General features: G+C 42.0%; 1 protein-coding gene across 2 annotated transcripts in view; it reads right to left on the bottom strand.

The window, feature by feature from the left end:
* PUS10 (pseudouridine synthase 10) overlaps window positions 1-15,429 on the bottom strand; it is a 147,759-nt gene extending 132,330 nt beyond the window's left edge. The window contains exons 1-3 of one of the 2 annotated variants that reach the window (XM_073559307.1): window positions 15,296-15,429; window positions 8,446-8,658; window positions 6,203-6,289 (exon numbers count right to left, since the gene is read on the bottom strand). In XM_073559307.1, coding sequence (XP_073415408.1) covers window positions 6,203-6,289; window positions 8,446-8,658; window positions 15,296-15,421 — 426 coding nt within the window. In that variant the 5' untranslated portion in view covers window positions 15,422-15,429. Of the gene's footprint in view, window positions 1-3,339; window positions 3,500-6,202; window positions 6,290-8,445; window positions 8,659-15,295 lie in introns of those variants that run through there. The other variant, XM_073559308.1, reaches the window with a different exon arrangement.
* Between the last annotated feature and the right edge of the window lie 6,629 nt (window positions 15,430-22,058).

The raw sequence follows: 22,058 nt of genomic DNA on the forward strand, positions 1-22,058 counted from the left end.
TTCTGGACTTAGCTGTATTTTGTTTTTTCCTCCTTCGGTGACTCATCATAACACTGTGGTTTTACCTGCGTATTGGTCTGCGGTTTATCATCTCTACAATGGAGGAGATGGTAAACCGCAGCAGAATCCACAGAAAAGAATTGACATATCAATTCTTTCTGTGGATTCAAAACCGCAGCAAATCCGCAGTTAAAAATCCGCAGCATGTGCACAGCAGAATGTAAATCCCATAGGATAACATGCTACTGTACACTGTCTGCAGACCTGCTGCAGAACCGCAGCAAAAACCGCAGCGTGTGCACATAGCCTAAGGGTATGTGCACACGGTGCGGATTCTGCTGCGGATCCGCAGCGTTTCTGCAGCTGCGGGTCCGCAACAGATTTAGGTGCGTTGTACAGTACCATTGTTTTCAATGGTAAAATGGAAAACGCTGTGCACATGCTGCGGATTTTTCCGCAGCATGTCAATTCTTTAGTGCAGAAACGCTGCAGTTTCACACCTCATCCATTATGAGGTGTAAAACTGCAGATAAATCGCAGGACTTTAGTCCTGCTGATTTATCTGAGTTTTTTACTACAAAATCCGCAGAGACAAAAAACTCCGTGTGCACATAACCTAAGAAGCAACGCGCCTCTAGACAATGCTTGGAAGTAACTGTAGAACACTTAAAGGGATTCTGCGGTGAGAAGACGACATTATTTGCCTATCTGCAGAATACGTCATAAAGTGATGATTTGTGAGGCTCCATCCTCTGTGAATTGCAGAAAAGGCACACTTTTTCCTGATGGAGCAGGTGTATCTCCGTTACAAAATGGAGCAGCAGGTTGGACACTCGACCATCGCTCCGTTCATTCCTTATAGAACTGAGAGCACTGCACTTAGCTTTTTCTAGCAACCCCATAGGGAATGAATGGAGCAGTGTTCGAGGAAACTCCCCTTTCTGCTGATCAAGGATTTCCCAGCGGTCGGACACCCAACGATCAGCAAGTTATCACTTATCATAAGGTGATAACTTTTTTTTAATGGACAACCACTTTAAGGGGAACCAACTCTAATTTCTGCTACGTAACATTAACAGGATATTTCATCAACATCAAATCATCGTGGGGCAAACTCCAGGCATCCAAACAAATTAGTTGATGAAAGAGACTGCAGCAAATCAGAGCCTGAAGTACTTGAATATTAATGTACAGGAAGCCCCCTTTATCCACCACCCACTAATGAGCGGCGTCGGCCATTACAGCACAGGCCCGCACACTGGAACAGGGCCTAGTAGCACTCCTCTAAACAGCCTCTGGCAGGGTGGTTGGGAAAACCCCTTTATCCCTCCGTAACCCCGCGCAGCCGAGTACAAAACGTACAGATAAGGATGCGATTTATGGAGATATTATACAGTGGGTTCATCTTTCTACAGATAAGTGATCTACATCAGGAAACCAAATATCTGTTTACAACTACATATCAAAGCAGAAGTGATCTGAAATCAGAACATTAAGAGCCAATGTTTGAACACAGGCTGTGCTGTGCGCAGGTTGGTAGTGAGGTATGTTCTGCCAATGGACTCTCCCAACAAAGATGGTGCTCTAGTCTCCCACAGTCCAGGCCTATAATTATCAGATCACTTGTTGCTGCAAATGCCACTCATTAATATACTGGAAGATGCCCCTATATATTAAAGGGGTTGCCCACTACACAGACAACCCCATCTCAATCACTATTTTTCCCCCCAAGAAAAACAACAGTAGCTCTAGTCATCTCCAGTGCAAGCGCAATTCCAGTTGTGTTGGCACTGGCTCTGCTTGGGTCGTGTGACACAATGTCAAGCTAGCCCTGGGTGAACCAGTGCCAAAACACTGATGGAATGGTGCTGGAACCGGGGGTGAGCATAGCAGCTTTTATTTTACTTGTGGGGAGGGGAAACATAGTGATTGAGAAAGGGTTGTGCGAGTAGTGGACAACCCCTTTAAAGGACTTTTTCAACCACGATGGGTCTCAAGTGACCAAGTCAACCCCTTTAAAGGACTTTCTCAACAACGACGGGTTTCAAGTTACTGAATCACTTTAATCTGGGGGAATCCACAGTCAGGCCACCATGATCACACGATTTTTATTCTTCTCCATGCTGCCATTCCTGACATGGCACAGAACAGGTGTTTTAACTGTGCCCCAGAACTTTGTTTTCAGATTCTTGGAGGTCCCACTGAACCTACACCAATCTGCACATTTTGGCATAACTAGCTGAGGTGGAAAACCCCCTGAAGATAAAGATTTATGTTCCACTACAAGAAAAACATTACAAGTGTCTAAAAAGCTTTTACTTGTGTAAGTATGCCCTCTAATGGTGAACTGTAAAAACAGAATTGAAAAAAAAAATTGTGTATATATATATTACATACACACATACACAGTAGTACTGTGCGAAAGATTAAGGCAGGTGTGGAAAAATGCTGAACAGTAAGACTGTTTTCAAAACTACAAGTGTTAATAATTTATTTAACAAAATGCAAAGTGAATGACAAAAGAGAAATCACATCACATCAATATTTGGTGTGACCACCTTTTGTCTCCAAAACCAAAACATCATCAATTCTTCTAGGTAGCTGTTGTGTAGTATTTGAAAGAACTCAACAGTGAGGTTGTTCCAAACAACTTGGAGAACTAACCACGGATCTTCTGTGAATGTTGGCTTGTTCAAATCCTTCTGTCTCTTCATGTAATCTCAGACAGACTCAATGATGTTATAAAGGAACCTCCACCATGCTTCACTTTTGCCTGCAGACAATAATAATTGTACCGCTATCCAGCCCTTCGGCGCATAGACTGCACAAGCCTTCATCCACAGAAGATCTGTGGTTAGTTCTACAAGAAGTTTAGAACAACCTCCCTAAACTCATATTTTAGTTTCTTCAAAAACTACAGTATGTGCATGTGTATCTAGAAAAATTGATGCTTTGATGCTGCTTTATAGGGAAATGGTGGTCACACCAAGGATGGTCACACAACTTATACCATTTAGATTTCTCTTTAATTCACTTACTTTGCAATTTTGTCACGATCCCACAGTGTAGGGGAGTACAGGGCACTCCGTATTGTGAGTGACAGCTCATCCTATAGTACGAGGAGGCGCGCTCGGCTATCCGTTTTGTGTATTGGATTTCCCTGCAGGCCAATTAGGCCGTGCCTGCTGGAAATTCTCCAGGTGTCAACCTTTCAGGGTGATTTGCCTGGCTATTTAGCTAGCTGGCTATGTTTGGACTATTGCCAGTCGTAGCTTTTGCACGGTGGTGTGTGTGTGCTTTGTGCTCAGTATTCTTTGACTCCGATCTTTGTTGCCATACCTCGGATTTAGCCTCTTTGATCATTTGTTTGGATTGCCCCTTTGCATTGACGTTCTCTGATCCTCGATGTCTGGCCTCTGACTTGCTCTTGACTATCTGTTTGTCTTATCCCTTGGACTCTTGGTTTTGACCTCGGACTCCTTGATCTCTCTGCCTCACGACTTGTCCATGAGAAATGTCCCAGCGTCACATTTTTATTAATTGATAAAAACAAACTATTAACTATATTTTTTCCACACTTTTGAACAGTACTGTATAATACATGTATAAAAGTGCATCACCATGAAGGAAAAGTCATGGAATTATGGAAATAACATGATAAACACATTAATATGTAAATGATGGAAAAATGGAAACAAATTATTAAAAACATCCCGATTTATGTAGTATAAAGTATGAGCACCACACACAAACACACAAATTTACACATCTTGGTATGCGATTAATTAAAGGTTGACCGAGGGATGTTCTGCCACTGATTGCACTTGGACAAATCTGCTGCTGGCAGTTCCCTTTGCAATTGCCGACTAATGTAATCCCAGATGTGCTCAAAGGGAGACAAGTCCGGAGACGCTGCAGGCCACGGTAGCGCAATTAGGTTACGGAGGCAGCTCACAGTAGCACGAGCAGCATGCGGCCTGGCGTTGTCAAGTGGACAATTAGCAGTATGACTGGTTGCACCACAAAAGCAATGTACCACCGAGCAATTAGTGTACTTGGAATGAATAACAGAGGGGTCTGACTACAATATATTATTTCACCCCATACCATAATCCAGAGAGTAGAACCAGTGAGATGTTCCCTCATGATGATGTTATCTAATTCAAAGAATGGCGAGTTCTGATCTTTTCTGTACTGCAAGTGAAATTGGACGCCACATCCCAAATCTAAGGCTGTGTGCACACGCTGCGGATTAGGTGCGGATTCATCCGCGCGGATTTTGTAAAATCCGCAGGATTGCGGATTGCTCTGCGGTTTTGCCCTGCGGTTTTTCATCTCCTCAATGGAGGAGATGGCAAACCGCAGCGGAATCCGCAGAAAGAATCGACATGTCAATTCTTTCTGCGGATTGAAAACCGCAGATAATCCGCGCGGAAAATTCCGCACCGTCTGCATTGCGGTTTTTGATTCCCATAGGGAATCATGGTACTGTACACCGCAGCAAAAACTGCTGCTGGTCCGCAGCGGCCAAAACCCCTGCGGAACCGCAGCAAAATCCGCAGCGTGTGCACACAGCCTAAGACGTTAAACAAACTTCTACACAAACCATCAAAAGGCGTTTACATGACACTGGGTCAAAAGCAAGACATCCAGCAGCAGGTGTTCCACTGACCTCATTCCACCTCTCTCAAAGGCTAAAATGGTGCAGAGAAAGATGGAAATGGGGCCTAAATGGAAGTCTATGTTCTTGAGCAATGAGTCCCACTTTTGTCTTCGATATAGTCATAGATGAAAATTCGCTACAGATCACATTGGCAACACCATGTAGAGGCCTTCGCAAAGAAACGTGAAAGTATCCAGGGAGCTGTTTTTCATAGAATCGCAGAGTTGGAAGGGACCTCCTGGGCCATCTGGTCCAACCCCCTGCTCAAAGCAGGATTCGCTAAATCATCCCAGACAGATGTCTGCCCAGCCTCTGTTTGAAGACTTCCATTGAAGGAGAACTCACCACTTCTCGTGGCAGCCTGTTCCACTCATTGATCACTCTGTCAAAAAGTTTTTTCTAATATCTAATCTGTGTCTCCTCCCATTCAGTTTCATCCCATTGCTTCTAGTCTTTCCTTGTGCAAATGAGAAAAAAAGATGATCCTTCTACAATGTGAATTTCAACACAATTCCAGGCCTACAGCCCCTCCGGACGTGTCTCCAATTGACCAAATTTGGGCAGAACAGTCCTCAATTAATAACCTTACTGATAGCAGGCAAGTCATGTAAATGTGCGTATTTCTGTGAGTGGTGCTCATACTTGATCTTGAAAAAAAAATTGAACAATTTTGAAAATGTTATTTCCAATTTTTTCATCACTTGTATATTATTAAGATGTCTATACATCTTGTCATTTCCATTAGTCCATGACTCTTTCTTCTTGGTGTTCAAATTAGAATATTGAGCAACGGTATATGCACACTTACACAGTGTCAAAATATATTTAATCTTACATCGTATTTTTTGTAAGAAGGCATTAATACAAAATTGTGTAGCTCCTGTGGTGTTCAAAGCAGCCATGGGTCTAATAAAGGCTTCTAGGCCTGTCACAGCAGCAAAGAAAGCGCTAAACGATTGCCTGATAAATTGTAACTGGTAGACAGGAACTCGCAGCATTACGGAATTAAAGATGACACATTTACTTTGTATTTTAGGCAAATATATATATATATATATATATATATATATATATATATATATATACACACAGCTCTTGGAAAAATTAAGAGACCACTGCACAGTTTTATAAAAACCAGCTTCTCTACATGTCTGACAGCCATTCCATTCCAGTGTCAGTTGAATTCCCGCCAGAGTGCACCTCATTCTACTTAATGTGCTTCTGATTAGGTGATCACCTGAACCAAAACTTATTTAAAGAAGGAAAGTATAAAAACCCTGCTGTGCTGTTCACAATCCTCTTGCAATAGGACAAGCTGGATAGCAAAACAAGTGCTAGTAATATCCCAAAAGTAATAAAAATGAAAAAATGCCAAAGGCGTTGAAAAGAAAAGTCTCAATTCTGGCTTTACTAGCAGAGGGATGCAGTGAGCGTCATGTTGCCTCCATCCTTAAAATTTCTTTATTATATATATATTCATACACATACATAAACACACAGAGACATACACTGAACAGAACCACTAATATATCACCTTACCTCTCTCACTGACAGTTGTGGTGGCAGGGACACGGGGAAGACAAAGTCTTGGAACTCATACCCAGCGGACTGGACCTTATGGAAAATCTAGATACAAATCAGATATGCACATCCTCAATACACATGAAGATGTATAACGTGACTATGAATTAAGAGTTAACCGTTAATAACTGAAAAGAAAAACTACTGGAAGGAAATGAAAGAGTGTAAAAATGTGTCCAATATATAACATCTATATATATCACATCTATTGCGCAATATTATGATTAGAAATTATGGGTCCAAACCCAGAGGCTGCACTACTGATTCTGATGGCGATACGTCCGCTCCTGGTATTTGTCAGGTGCAGCACTGTGAATGAATTCTTGTGAGGATTCAGATCAGATACAAGAATGTCCACGGTCAGAGATGTCATTCCAAATATCTGGGCTCCACAGTTATATAGTAGTCCCCATGCGCTCCTTCTAACATCTCTCATATGTCAGCTTGTACCCAGTTATGTACATTTGGTGTACATAAAAGATGTTTTGGATGACATAACCTCATTAATATGCATCATAATGATCCTGTTAACACCCCGCTGATAAACAGAGGCCAAAAGATATTCAAATGTTATTTTTTTTCTATATTATACATGCAACAGCATTCTGCAAACATCAGGTACATGAATTCCCTTCCCACGTTCTTGGCACACATTGTAAGCCCATTTACAAACATGGGAACATTATATACTTTCTTTCAGAATTCTTCTATTGATAATCTTTTTCTTACTGCTGACTAAGCTAATTCATGACTTCCCAACATTTAAAATCACCTGGACAGTTTGCATAATACTTGTCAGTGATGTTTTAGAACTTCATAAGCAACTGCACGGAGATTGCACTGCTGCAGACATCTCTGCCTTCCTGTGTATACAGTATAGAAAGCAATGACAGTGCTTCCACCTCTGGACCCTGTGATCAGCAGGAGGTGCTGGGAATAAGTAGACCCAGACCAGCTCTGCAGTAGACTTAGGAAGCTGAGTTTGCCCTGTAAGGGTATGTGCACACAAAATCTTCTACGGTCAGATATTGCCACAGAAAATGCTTAAAAGCTTGAACATATGCATCCCTGTGTAAAAACGATTTGCAGTGCATGTATTCAGGCTTTTAAACCTCTTTTAACCACTTCAGGATTCTAAGAATTGACCAGTGCATTCTTCTTAAGTTTTCCGCTTGTAAGATGCCCTGTACTTTACAATGTAAGTCAATGGGAAAGCTCAAAAGGCGCCCCGGAAGATGACTGGATGTCTTTTGAAGCGCTTTGCTTCAATGACAATAGAAACATTACAAAAGCCATGGGAAAACTCTCCAAAAAGAAGCATGGAAACAAAGCCATAGGTAAAAAAGGCTCAGGAAACGACTGAAAGAACGACAGATACTTCAGGAAAAAAACCAAAAGTTTCTTGAAGGGTCTTCTGCTTGAAAAAAAATAAACATGATCACCTGAGTTTAAAAGGCCAAGTGTGTACATACCCCACCTGGGTCTAATATACCAGCCCCACATTACAGCAATAAAAAAGATGTATACTCAAATGCCCCTCAAAGTCTTTTATAACCTCTTGGGGAGGGAGAGACCAAATTTTTGAGACAAATATAAAGGTAAATAAATAAATGAATCCAGGAAAAATATAAAATAAAACAAAAGCCACTGGCAGCACTAATTCTAGCCCGTCACCCTCTCAAAAACAAAACAAAAAAAACACATACTGTATCTGCTATAGAAAAATAATTGTTATGGAGAGGTGGAAAAAAATAAATCACATTGAATTATATACATGTAGGGAGAGACCCATTACTCAAGGGGAGAAGCCGCCGGGAGCCCACCTGTCTGGGTAGTGACAGCTCAGTCCCTGGTTAGTTGTTAAAGTATTTCATTCAAACATATATGGCTGAAATCATGCAGCCAGTGTGTGATACATGCTGCCCATGGATCGGGATCAGGTTCCCTTTAATTATGTGTTTTAGTAGTCCTTCTAGTCTTAAAAAATAAAGACAGAAATAAAAAAAAAAGACACAGGTTTCCTATTTTTCATTATATTTTTCACCCCAATGTCGTAAGTTTTTTTTTTTTACATTTTATATATATTGTATAGGCATGAATCAGTAGCATATGACTCCAGCTCGCCCCCTTATCAAGGCTGGTGTGAACAATAGCAGCCTTGATGAATCGGGCCCAGAGTCTTGATATACTGTGCTCAATACCTTTTTAACAAACTCCGTACTGCAGTGATGCTGCAGAATCCCCAGGCACAGATTGCAGGACTGCGGGGCTTCAGCGGGATAACTGCCTACAACATCTTCGGGGGTCTGTGTCTCGCTCCTGCCCTCTACAGCATCTTCCAGCCGGACCTTTTTACTGGGAGGGGATGTATCTCCATCAATCGCAAGGAACTTCCTCAGCTCCTCGGACAATTCCTGAAATTACAATAATATTTATTATGTAAATTTAGAAGTCTCTTTGGATTTATCTTTTATATCTGCATATCTATTCTATTATTTGTAAACATTGTTTTTCGGTGATTCCTTTGTATCCCCGTTCATACTGCACCCACACACACACATGATACACCATTTGAAAGGTAAATTTGTTTCCTTCAGCAAGAAAATAGCCAAACAAACCACAGATCCACAATTTGATCACAAAATACAGTTTAAACATTAATTTTCATAAACCTGCAGTAAGGAAAAATGACCTGCAGGTGGCACCACAGGACCCCAAAGTACACTACCAACACATTTGTAAACATGCACTGCTTTTTCGTTGATTACGTCGCCCACACATACACATGATACACCATTTGAAAGGTAAACTTGCTTCCTTCAGCAAGAAAACAGCCAAACAAACCACACATTCACGATTTTATCACTAAATACAGTTTAAACATTCATTTTCATAAACCTGCAGAAAGACACAATGACCTGCAGGTGGCACCTCAACCGGAAAGCATTTTTTGGCCTCTACTTATCAAAACAATTTACTGCATTACTAATCTACATATATTGTAAATACCTGTCTGTGTTCATCAGCTCATGAAATACATTTACATTTGACCAGCTTGCCTTTTCTGAAATTGCCTGCGCCCCCGACGACCAATGTGCGAAAATTTCGCACGGGCCAAGCTAGTCATAAGTAAAACAATGCGGTTTAACGTTCTTGATGCGCTTACTACATACAGGGCTTATATAAATATATATTCAGTAGGTTTTAACAATATGTATTGAAGCGTTTACTGTCAAATGGAAGTTGAAACATCCTTTGAAGCGCTGTTCAAGTCACCTGACCGCTGCAGTCAATCACCTTTTATTCTCCCGCTTACAAATCTTACACTTAGGTAGGAAGGAAGGATCATCCCCGCGCTGCCACAAGAATTCCAAAAATTGTACAGGTTCCAATGTGGTTTATTCTTCACGTTTCAGGGTTCAGGTGACCCCTTCATCAGGACATACCACAAATATTGTACATGTCTGTAACATGAATTATCTCTTCATGTTACAGAAAGAGAAGAGATTCGAAGTGCACCTGAAGAAACAACAGAGGAATGGAGACATGTGACCCAGAGAAGCAGGATGATCGGGAGGCAGTCAGCGCCCATACTGCTCAGGAACCAGTACCAGGCTCTTACACAGGAGAATGATGAAGAAACCATCAGGATAAGACTTTGCCCACAAACAGCAACCTTGTACACCCTCGGAGTCGTCCTGGATGGAGAAAGAAAAATGTTTGTGAAAGAAGAAACGGAGAGTGGTGGTCATGGGGGATTCCCTGTTGAGAGGAACAGAGGCTGCTATCTGCAGACCAGATATAACTTCAAGAGAAATGTGCTGTCTTCCAGGTGCAAAAATTAAAGATGTGTCGGACAGGATATCAGGACTCTTCAGACCTACAGATGACTACCCATTCCTGCTACTACATGTGGGGACAAATGACACCGCAAGAAACGACCTGGAAACCATCTGCAGAGACTTTGAAGACTTAGGCAAGAAAGTGAAAGAACTGGGAGCGCAGGTGGTCTTCTCTTCCATCCTCCCAGTGGATGGCCATGGAACAAGGAGGTGGAATAAGATTCTGCAGGTGAACAACTGGCTACGTCGATGGTGCTGTCAGCAAGGTTTGGGATTTCTGGATCACGGAGTGAATTACCTATACGATGGACTACTTGCTAGAGATGGGGTGCACCTTACGAAGACTGGAAAGCATGTATTTGGAAGTCGCCTTGCTACACTTGTAAGGAGAGCTTTAAACTAGAACAACATAGGAAGGGAAGCAAAAGGCCAGAAAAAGCCATACACCTGACAAATGCTATTGAGAACTCTGCTATTAGAAGTGGAAAGGAAGAACAAAAAAAAAAGAATCTAAATAATAAAAATATTGGAGAAAGAGAAACCAATCACAAACTAAAATGTTTCTATACTAATGCACAAAGCATGGGTAACAAACAAGGAGAGTTGGAACTACTAACGCAGGAAAAGAAATATGAGGTCATTGGAATCACTGAAACTTGGTGGGACGATACACATGATTGGAATACAAGACTAGAAGGATACAACTTATTTGCAAGAAACAGACTTGATAAACGAGGAGGAGGTGTCGTATTGTATGTTAGAAACACGTATATCTGCACAGAGATTGAAGCTTCAGAGACTGGGAGTTCTGTGGAAACTGTTTGGGTAAGAATACAAGGACAGAACAATGGAAAGGACACCATTGTAGGCATTTACTACAGGCCGCCTGTGCAAGCTGAAGATATGGATGAACTCTTTATGCATCAAATGGCCAAGTTCTCCAAAAAATATGACATAGTTCAACTAGTTGTCATGGGAGATTTCAACTATCCTGACATTTTTTGGGTATCTCTCTTAGGCAAAACTAACAGGTCAAGGAAATTCTTATCCTCTCTTGCTGACAACTTTATCTTCCAAAAGGTAGGGGAGAAAGCAAGGGGAACTGCTACCTTGGATCTAATCCTCATAAACAGGGAGGAAATGGTTGAGGAGGTAAAAGTGGCTGGGACCCTAGGAGGTAGCGACCATGCTATTTTAGAATTTTGGATAACTAGAGGCGGAAGACCTGTGAAGACTCAGACATCAAGGTTAGATTTCAGAAAGGCAGATTTTAAGGGATTCAGAAAGAGAATTGGAGGGATCCAATGGCTGGATATCCTTAAAGACAAAATGTCCAGGAAGGATGGGAAATCTTGAAAAATGAAATTCTCAAATCACAATCGTTAACAATTCCGAAAAGAGGAAAGAATAGGAAGCCAGGATGGATGAACACAGAACTTAAGCACATGCTAAAAAGGAAGAAAAAAATGTTTATAAAATGGAAAGAGGGAGGCATATCTAAAGAAGAATATAATGCTGTCTGCAGAACCTGCAGGGCACAAATCAGATTACTTAAGCCGACAATGAATTGAGGCTTGCAAGAGACGTCAAAAGCAATAATAAAGGATTTGGGGATATGTCAAAAGTAAAAGAAAAGTCAAAGATGCTATAGGATTTTTACAGGATGAAAATGATGAAATGGCAAGACAGGATGTTGAGAAGGCCGAACTTTTAAATTCCTATTTTGCATCTGTTTTCTGTCAGAAAGGAAAGTAACATCAACTGTTCTTCACTGTCCTATTAAGGGAATAGAAGAATCCAGGATAACTATAAACAGAAATATAGTGAGGAAACACTTAGCTAACCTAAATGAATTCAAGTCTCCAGGTCCAGATGAATTACACCCCTGAGTACTGAAGGAGATAGCAGAAGAAATTTTTGAACCGCTCTCCATAATCTTTGAAAATTCGTGGAAAACAGGAGAAGTCCCAGAAGACTGGAGAAGAGCAAATGTTGTTCCTATCTTCAAAAAGAGGAAGAAGGTGGACCCAGGCAACTATAGGCCGGTGAGTCTGACTTCTATACCAGGAAAGATCTTTGAACAAATTATTAAACAACATGTATGTCAGTACCTGGATAAGAATGAATTGATTAAAGAGTCAGCATGGGTTTGTAACTAATAAGTCATGTCAGACTAACCATTTCCTTCTATGACAGAATCACTGATTGGGTGGATCAGGGAAATGCTGTAGATATAGTATATCTTGACTTCAGCAAAGCATTTGACAAAGTCTCTCATACAATCCTTATTAAAAAAATGACTAAGTATGGAATGGACAAGGCAACTGTTAGGTGGATTCATAATTGGCTTAGTGATCGGACCCAAAGAGTGGTCGTAAATGGCTGCACATTCAGTTGGAAGAATGTCTCAAGTGGGGTACCACAGGGCTCTGTCCTGGGCCCCGTATTGTTCAACATTTTTATCAACTATTTAGATGAAGGAATTGAGGGTAAACTGATTAAATTTGCTGATGACACAAAGCTAGGAGGGATAGCTAATACTAGAGAAGAGAGAGAGAAGATTCAAAAAGATATAAATAAACTGGAGCAGTGGGCAGCAACTAACAGAATGGTTTTTAACAGGGAAGAATACAAAGTACTACATCTAGGCAATAAAAATGAAAAAAGCATATACAGAATGGGAGGAATAGGGCTAAGCAACAGCACATGTGAAAAAGACTTGGGTATACTAAGAGATCACAGACTGAAAATGAGTCAAAAGTGTGATGCAGCAGCAAAAAAGGCAAATGCTATTCTAGGATGTATTAACAGAAGCATACAGTCTAGATCACGTGAAGTCATTTTTGCCCTCTACTCCTCTTTGGTCAGACCTCACCTGAAATACTGTGTCCAGTTTTGGGCGCCACATTTTAAAAAAGACATCAACAAACTGGAGCAAGTTCAGAAAAGAGCGACCAGAATGGTGACCGGTCTGCAAACCCTGTCTTACGAGGAAAGGTTGCAGGATTTGGGAATGTTTAGCTTGCAAAAGAGAAGACTGAGAGGAGACTTAATAACTGTCTACACATATCTCAAAGGCTGTCACATTGCAGAAGGATCATCTTTATTCTCATTTGCACAAGGAAAGACTAGAAGCAATGGGATGAAACTGAATGGGAGGAGACACAGATTAGATATTAGAAAAAACATTTTGACAGTTAGATTGATCAATGAGTGGAACAAGCTGCCACGAAAGGTGGTGAGTTCTCCTTCAATAGAAGTCTTCAAACAGAGGCTAGACAGATATCTGTCTGGGATGATTTAGCAAATCCTGCTTTGAGCAGGGGGTTGGACCAGATGGCCCAGGAGGTCCCTTCCAACTCTACGATTCTATGTCCCGATGAAGGGGTCACCTGAACCCTGAAATGCGAAGAATAAACCACATTGAAACCTCTACAATTTTTGGAATTCTTGCGGCAGCGCGGGGATGATCCTTCTTTCCTACCTAAGTGTATGCTTCAACCAGGTCCTGCAATGACCTTTGGATCTGCAGCAGCCGCCATTAATATATATCTTTCCTTCACTCTCACCAGGTGAGTAGTTCTCTTAGTGGGTAACTCTGTGTGACGTTTGATAAGACCCTATTTGCAATTTTGTGTCTCCCTCTTTTCTCTGCTTACAAATCTTGTGATTTCAAAATGAAACTTTGACTTATTAGACGTGTGAATCACATCATTTGTTTAATAAAAGAAAAATGGAACCAATACCTGAAATACAATACTGGAAAAACTAATGATAATAAAACACATGTACCAGTTAAGTAAAACAAAAAAAAAAGAAAGTATGCCTTTTAAAGGGGTTTTCCAGGACTATTATTTTTTTACTACTGGCCTAAGAACTAACAAGAAGGTAGTTGCTAACTACCTGCCTGTTCTACCTGGCGCTGGCTCGGAATGGTCACGGACCGCTCCTGTTAGCGTTACTGCTGCTCATGTCAATATTGCAGCTCTTCTTTTTTCAGGCTGCGGTGTTGATTGGACGCGACTGTCGACGTCATGTTGAATTCACGCAAATAGGCAGCGGAGAGCCGGCTGTCACTCAGCATGATATAGGCAGTCACACCCAGGCAGACGAGTAGAGAAGCAGCTGATCTGTGATGTCAGCAAAAGCCGCAGATTCGCCGGCAGGAGCGGTGATGGACAGAATAGGCATTGATAGTTCTTAGGCCCATAATAAAAAAATAAAATAGTCCCAGATAACCCCATAATATCATATTGCATATCCTTATAATAGAGTAAATTATTCATTATGTGAGCATAACACAATATTTCCACATAGACAACCAACTTTTAGACAATTTTGGGGGAATTTATTAATGCTGGTGTTTTAGGATGGTCTAAATGGATTGAAGTTTATTCCCAGAATCGTAAGTTATTTCCTATTCATGAAACAGAGGCTAACTTACTGATCACCGAGGCCTTCAACAAACCTGAGAGCCGGGCTATGCTCATCTTTCTCCTGGTGTCCTAAAGACAATGAATGGAGCAGAGGTCGGGCATTTGCATCTCTGCTTCATTCAAGAGGCGCAGCTCTGCAGAACAGTATTCCTAAGATCCAGAGTCCCTGGATCGTGCATTATCATTTAATCCATTGGCCGGTAGATGAGTTTCTGATCCCTTCAATCCTGAGGGACTCTGCAGAGCTGCGCCTCTTGAATGAAGCAGAGATGCAAATGCCCGACCCCTGCTCCATTCATTGTCTTTAGGACTCCAGGAGAAAGACGAGCATAGCTCGGCTCTCAGGTTTGTTGAAGGGCTCGGTGATCAGTAAGTTAGCCTCTGTTTTACGAATAGGAGATAACTTACGATTCTGGGAATAAACTTTTAATAAATTTAGACCATTCTAAAACACCAGTATTACCGATTTCAGGAAAAACCCTTTAAACAGCGCAAGCCAATAAACTTTGTACATATTGGGCTTTTCATTTCTAATGTAATTCACGATAATTTTTTTTTTTTTTTTGGGTGGGGGCGTAAGTCACAGTGTGGTCAGCTGCATTAATCAGCTAAGCCCCATTCACTTAAGAAGTTCAGCTGACAATGCTTGGCTGCTTTCGGCAGTCCTACAGACAATAAATGGAGCACAGGTGGTGAAGCGGCACCTATGCGAACGGAATAGCTATTTTGTTTTCCCAGAAAATCCCTTTAATATAAAAATACCCTGTAATAACCTGGCATGGAAGCCGATAAGGAGCTGGGGATCCTACGCAGCAGAATCGAAGGACACATCTTGGGCAGGTGCCTGAAGATAATAAAAGCTCAGCGACTGGTTTGTATTTTTCTTCTATCAGAAGCATGGTGCGTGGCCTGCGAGACAGAAGGAAACACACATGACTTATGACAGTATGTTACAGGAACGGCAGCATATATATAACAGTGGAACGTGGATATGTCCACGATTTACATTCCGAGTTCTTGAAATCTGTTAGCTGTGAATAGAAACATTCATTGTTCATTCTCAGAGGCTGAAACATCTCTACACGGCCACAATAAATTACCCTAGTGATGAGCTAGTGTGCTCGTTACTCGAGTTTTCCGAGCATGTTCGGGTGTTCTCTGAGTATTTGGATGTGCACAGAGATTATAAGTGAGTCACCGCAGCTGCCTGATTTGAGGCAGCTAGACAGCCCGATTACATGTGGGGATTTCCTAACAAACAGATAATCCCTGCACGTGTTCAGGCTGTCTAGTAGCCACAAATCATGCAGCTGCAGGGACTCAGACATAATTTACGAGCACGCCCAAAATACTCGGAGATCACCCGAGCATGCTCGGAAAACTCGAGTAACGAGCACACTAGCTCATCACTACAGTTTTTACATAAATGCTCAATTTGCTTATTTCCCTGCATATTTCAGTCTGAACACGCACGTCATAGACTAGCATCAGCAGTAGTGGGTCCATTTCATGGGGTGTTGAGCTGCAGGATGTAGGTTTGTGTAGAGAAAGCAATTAAATGTTGTCCATCATGAAGAAATGACAATCCATAAACTAAAGGTGGATGCAGTACAGTAATCCGTAGTCTGATGGTCTTATCAGTTTCAGTCGGAGTGCACATACACCAGGAGGATATATTTTTTTACTGGATGCCTCTGTATAGAGTAGTGCCGACTGCTAAGCTTTTACAGACAGTATTACATTACATATATTCCATTCCACCAGGCTGTGTGCAAGTCTATCCAACTGTTATACTTGACACCCAAAAGGTGCAGTATCATAGAGAAAAATTAAAATCCATGGCAACATCTCCAGAAAAAGGGACACATCACCCTCACATTGAACATATAGGGAAGTGAGAAAAACTAATTATAATAGGGAAAAATGGAAAGAGAGCCAACAACTCCATCTTCATTGAAGTAGCAGCACCCTGCAGTGGTCAGGTAATTACAGCAAGGACAGTTTATCGGAAAGAGACAACAAGGCTGAGATTCATTTATGCAGAGGAGGAGAACTACCTTTCAAGGCATAAGTCTCCTCTCATTAAAGCATCTTTTGTAGATACTCTGTCTCCGGTGCCCAGGGATGAATACTGGGGCTTGCATTGATCCGATAATTATGGGAGATACATTTTTAGGGTCGTAGCAAAGGGACGAGCAGAATGCATTCACTCACATCACTGTAAGGCCACGCTAACCCCTCCAACTTAATAACAGTCCGATGGATGATGCTAAACAGGCCATGTTTGATATCTAAATAATGTAAAAATGCGATAAGACACGTGACAACAATATTTACCAGCTACGACCTCCAGGAGCAAAGATATCCTCTAGTTGGGGTTCTCTTAAGGCCCCGTCTCCCATAACGAGATTGTTAGCGAGATCGCTGAAACATCACCGATTTTGTAACACAACAGCAATCTCGTCAGCGATCTCGCTATGACTGACACATAGCAGCGACCAGCCCCCCCACTGGATATCGCTGATCATGCTCTAATGTCCCAGGCCATTTTTGGATCGCTGGTGTCCCGCTGGCCGGAATGCATCGCTGTGTTTGACGCCGACGAGCGACCTCATTGGCGGCGCAGAACTCATGGATGCAGGCATGAGTCGTCAGAATAGCTGCTGCGTGTCAAGGTACCAACGACCGCCGAGGTCGTTATACAGATCGCCGTATCGTTGCTGCGTCGTTGAGTAGATCTGCCTGTTTGACAGCTTACTAGTGACCATGTAGCGACGTACCAGCGATCCTTACCAGGTCGTATCGTTGTCGGGATCTCTGGTGCGTCACTAAGTGTAACGGTACCCTTAAACTTCTAACAGACCTAGTACATCCGATAATCAGCCTCCATATAAGCTCATCAGGTAGAGGTATGTGGGCGTAACCTTGAGCTAATAAAAACAATATTTGGGTTTAGGTCATTGTTCATTCTGGAAGTCACAGTTCGCTGTGAGGGAGGTCCAGTTTCCCAATTGGAGTACTTCCCTCCACTAAGCTCTGAGTCATTTCCATGACATCAAATTTAGTAATTTTCTTTTGTTATTCTTTTTTAGTTCATGTAATTGTATATACTGAACATATACAAAAGGGAGGGATTCTGGTATTTTGCAATAATGCTTTAGGAAATAAGTATAAGGGAAAGGATTGAAGTTTTCTTTTAACCCCTTAGTGACAGCCAATTTGGTACTTAATGACTAGGCCAATTTTTTCAATTCCGACAACTGTCACTTTATGAGGCTATAGCTCTAGAACTCTTCAATGTATCCCACTGATTCTGACTGTTTTTTCGTGACACATTGTACTTCGTGTTAGTAGTAAAATTTCTTTGATATGACTTGCGTATATTTATGAAAAAAACGGAAATGTGGAAAAAATTTTGAAATTTTCAAACTTTTAATTTTTATACAATTAAAAATCACAGAGTGGTGTCACACAAAATCGTTAACAAATAACTTCCCACACGTCAACTTTACACCAGTACAATTTCGGAAACAATTTTTTTTTGCTAGGACGTTATGAGAGTTAAAAGTTGACCAGCGATTTCTCAGTTTTTCAACAAAATTTTACAAAACCATTTTTTAGGGACCACCTCACATTTGAAATGAGTTTGGGAGGTCAATATAACAGAAAATACCCAAAGGTGACACCATTCTAGAAACTGCACCCCTCAAGGTGCGCAAATCCACATTTAAGAAGTTTATTAACCCTCCAGATGCTTCACGAGAATTAAAGCAATGTGGAAGCAAAAAATGAACATTTTACTTTTTTCACAAAAAATTTTCTTTGGAACCATATTTTTTTTATTTTCACAAGGGTATCAGGAGAAATTGGACCACCAAATTTGTTGTGCAATTTCTCCAGAGCATGCCAATACCCCATATGTGGGGGAAAGCCATTGTTTGGTTGTATGGCAGGGCTCAAAAAGGAGGGAGCACCGTTTGACTTTTTGAACGCAAAATTGGCTGAAATCAATGGTGGCGCCTTGTCGCTTTTGGAGACCCCCTGATGTACCTAAACAGTGGAACCCCCCAAAATTCTAATGCCAACCTTAACCCCCAACACACCCCTAACCTCAACCCTAACCCCAACACACCCCTAACCCTAACCACAAACCTAACCCCAACACACCCCTAATCCCAACCCTTACCCTAACCTTAACATTGCCTAACCCTAACATTAGCCCAACCCTAACATTAGCCCAAACCTAACCCTAGCCCAAACCTAACCCTAACCCCAACCCTAACCGTAGCCCCAACCCTAACCCCAATGGAAAAACGGAAATACATTTTTTTTATTTTATTATTGTTTACCTAACTAAGGGGGTGATAAAGGGGGGTTTGATTTACTACTTTTTTATTTTGATCACTGTGATATGGTCTATCACAGTGATAAAAATTATCCAAAAGGAAAAATTTCCTATTGTTGCCGGGTGTCAGCCAGCAGATCTCGGTGCCAGGTGCTGGCCGGGGGACATCATGAGGGGAAGCAGGAGGATCCAGGGACACCGGAGACACCAGGGGAAGGGGAACAGGGGACCCCATTTGTCTCTCCTCTGGTGTGCGATCACATCAGAGGAAAGGGAAATTAAATGGGAAATTGGAATTTTTTTTTTGTGGTCACCGTTATTCTGTTAATAACGGTGATCGCAACACTGGGGTCGTTAAAAACTGAGCCGAATCATGTCCTCTGTGGGTCTCGGCTACCAAGGTTAATTCCGATGCTGGGGGGGCGCTATACACTTATTTCTCAGTGCTGAGACATAAGTACCCTTAACTGCCGCCGTTATAAGCGCATCAGCGGTAGTTAAGGTGTTAAAACCCTGGGTACTTATGTGGAATCTTGATTGTATACGGATTTTTTTCTAATGGATGCTACTATTTTGTGATTATTGGTGGTGACCGGGAACAGTAACGGTTTCCTTTTAATTAAGGTAATAACATTTAGATTTTTAATGGGATGAGATTAGCCTATTCTTAGACACCTTTAAAACTCTCCACCTCATTAATACTTTGTTAAGATATAGTCAGGTCAGCATAGCCCCCCCACAAAAAAAGGTCTGTGAATGTTTGTCTCTACAAAGTGAAGTGATCATCCGAAAAAAAGTCTACCAAGATCTGACAACTGGAAGTGGGTGATTTTCAAGATGGCCGTTGAAAACCGGCAAATTTCTCGAACAATTTTAAGTGTCGTCTACTTTCTTATTGGTTTTTATGAGGTCACATAAACCTCAGGTGGCGTAACACACAGAAGCAAGATGACAGAAGATCAGTAAGCGCTGTAGACCATGTCAGCCACCAGAATGACTGTACAAGTTCTTCGGCAGCCTTGCGTTACCAGACACTTACGAAGCGGTGGTAACAGCCAAATAGTTTGTTCATCCAGAATGTCTTCCTCAGATTCCACTGTCTAAGCCTGTGCTACCAGACCATGCCATGGATGAGTACGGCTAGCGAGATGAATCCCGTGGATTGGGGTTGGAAACTTGATGGCAATGAACTTGTACCAATAATGTGTGATATAAATGTTGCACCAGACACACTACTGAAAACTCTACAATGTTGTTGTAAATCTGGTTGCAGTGGCAACCATTGTAGCTGCAGAACAAATGGTCTTCCATGCAGCTCTGCATGTGGATCATGTCAGGTTACGCATTGTGACCACCAGAAATCAGATGTAGTAGAGGACAGTAGTGAGGCGTGAACGTGCTTGGATAAGGTGGTATTAATGATTGGCAACTATTGTTTTAGAAAGTCTGTCATTAATTCAATACTCCTCTCTAGGAAAAAAAACTACAAACTCAACGTGCAGGCGGCCTCTGTGCGAGGGATCAGATACATCTCTACTTCCCTCAGCCGTATAAGCTACCTTAGGTTTAGACCAAAAACTGCCCCTAATGTAAACTGGAGCCAGTTATTCATAGATTGAGTTACATGATTGTCACGTACAGTAGGTTTCATTGTGTATGTATCATTATGTATCACCAGCTTCAACGCATTTCACCCACACACACTTATTAGAGGTCACATACAGGAGACGGACACTGAACACTGGTACCAGAGGACTTGCTAAAAACTATCAGTCACGATATGAGCAGTGAACAGGAGCACAAAGGACGAAGATTTATAACTAACAGCCCACCTATGGCAAGAATACCGACCCCTGAATACATATATTTATTAAGGATAGAAGATGGGAAGAGAGAGAGAGACTGTGAAAGGGGAGAGAGAGAGTCTCCCCTTTCATTATCTCTGCCCTTTCTCTCTTCCCTTTCACTATCTCTCTCCCCTTTCAGAGATAGGGAAAGGGAAGAGGGTAGAGAGCGAGAGAGAGGGTAGAGAGCGAGAGAGAGAAAGGGAAGAGAGAGAGAGAGAGAAAGGGAAGAGAGAGAGAGAGAAAGGGAAGAGAGAGAGAGAGAAAGGGAAGAGAGAGAGAGAAAGGGAAGAGAGAGAGAGAGAGAAAGGGAAGAGAGAGAGAGAGGGAAGAGAGAGAGAGAGAGAGAAAGGGAAGAGAGAGAGAGAGAAAGGGAAGAGAGAGAGAGAGAAAGGGAAGAGAGAGAGAGAGAAAGGGAAGAGAGAGAGAGAAAGGGAAGAGAGAGAGAGAGAGAGAAAGGGAAGAGAGAGAGAGAAAGGGAAGAGAGAGAGAGAGAGAAAGGGAAGAGAGAGAGAGAGAGAAAGGGAAGAGAGAGAGAGAGAGAAAGGGAAGAGAGAGAGAGAGAGAGAGAGAAAGGGAAGAGAGAGAGAGAAAGGGAAGAGAGAGAGAGAGAGAAAGGGAAGAGAGAGAGAGAGAAAGGGAAGAGAGAGAGAGAGAGAAAGGGAAGAGAGAGAGAGAGAGAAAGGGAAGAGAGAGAGAGAGAGAGAGAAAGGGAAGAGAGAGAGAGAGAGAAAGGGAAGAGAGAGAGAGAAAGGGAAGAGAGAGAGAGAGAGAGAGAAAGGGAAGAGAGAGAGAGAGAGAGAAAGGGAAGAGAGAGAGAGAGAGAGAAAGGGAAGAGAGAGAGAGAAAGGGAAGAGAGAGAGAGAGAAAGGGAAGAGAGAGAGAGAGAAAGGGAAGAGAGAGAGAGAGAAAGGGAAGAGAGAGAGAGAGAGAGAGAGAAAGGGGAGAGAGAGAGAGAAAGGGAAGAGAGAGAGAGAGAAAGGGAAGAGAGAGAGAGAGAAAGGGAAGAGAGAGAGAGAGAGAGAAAGCGAAGAGAGAGAGAGAGAGAGAGAGAGAAAGCGAAGAGAGAGAGAGAGAGAGAGAGAGAGAGAGAAAGGGAAGAGAGAGAGAGAGAAAGGGAAGAGAGAGAGAGAGAAAGGGAAGAGAGAGAGAGAGAGAGAAAGGGAAGAGAGAGAGAAAGGGGAGAGAGAAAGGGGAGAGAGAGAGAGAGAGAGAGAGAAAGGGAGAGAGAGAGAGAGAAAGGGGGAGAGAGAGAGAGAAAGGGGAGAGAGAGAGAAAGGGGAGAGAGAGAGAAAGGGGAGAGAGAGAGAGAGAAAGGGGAGAGAGAGAGAGAGAGAGAGAAAGGGG

This window comes from Dendrobates tinctorius, unplaced genomic scaffold, assembly GCF_039654945.1.
Source record: "Dendrobates tinctorius isolate UK_male_01 unplaced genomic scaffold, ASM3965494v1 ptg000269l, whole genome shotgun sequence".
Lineage (NCBI taxonomy): Eukaryota > Metazoa > Chordata > Amphibia > Anura > Dendrobatidae > Dendrobates > Dendrobates tinctorius.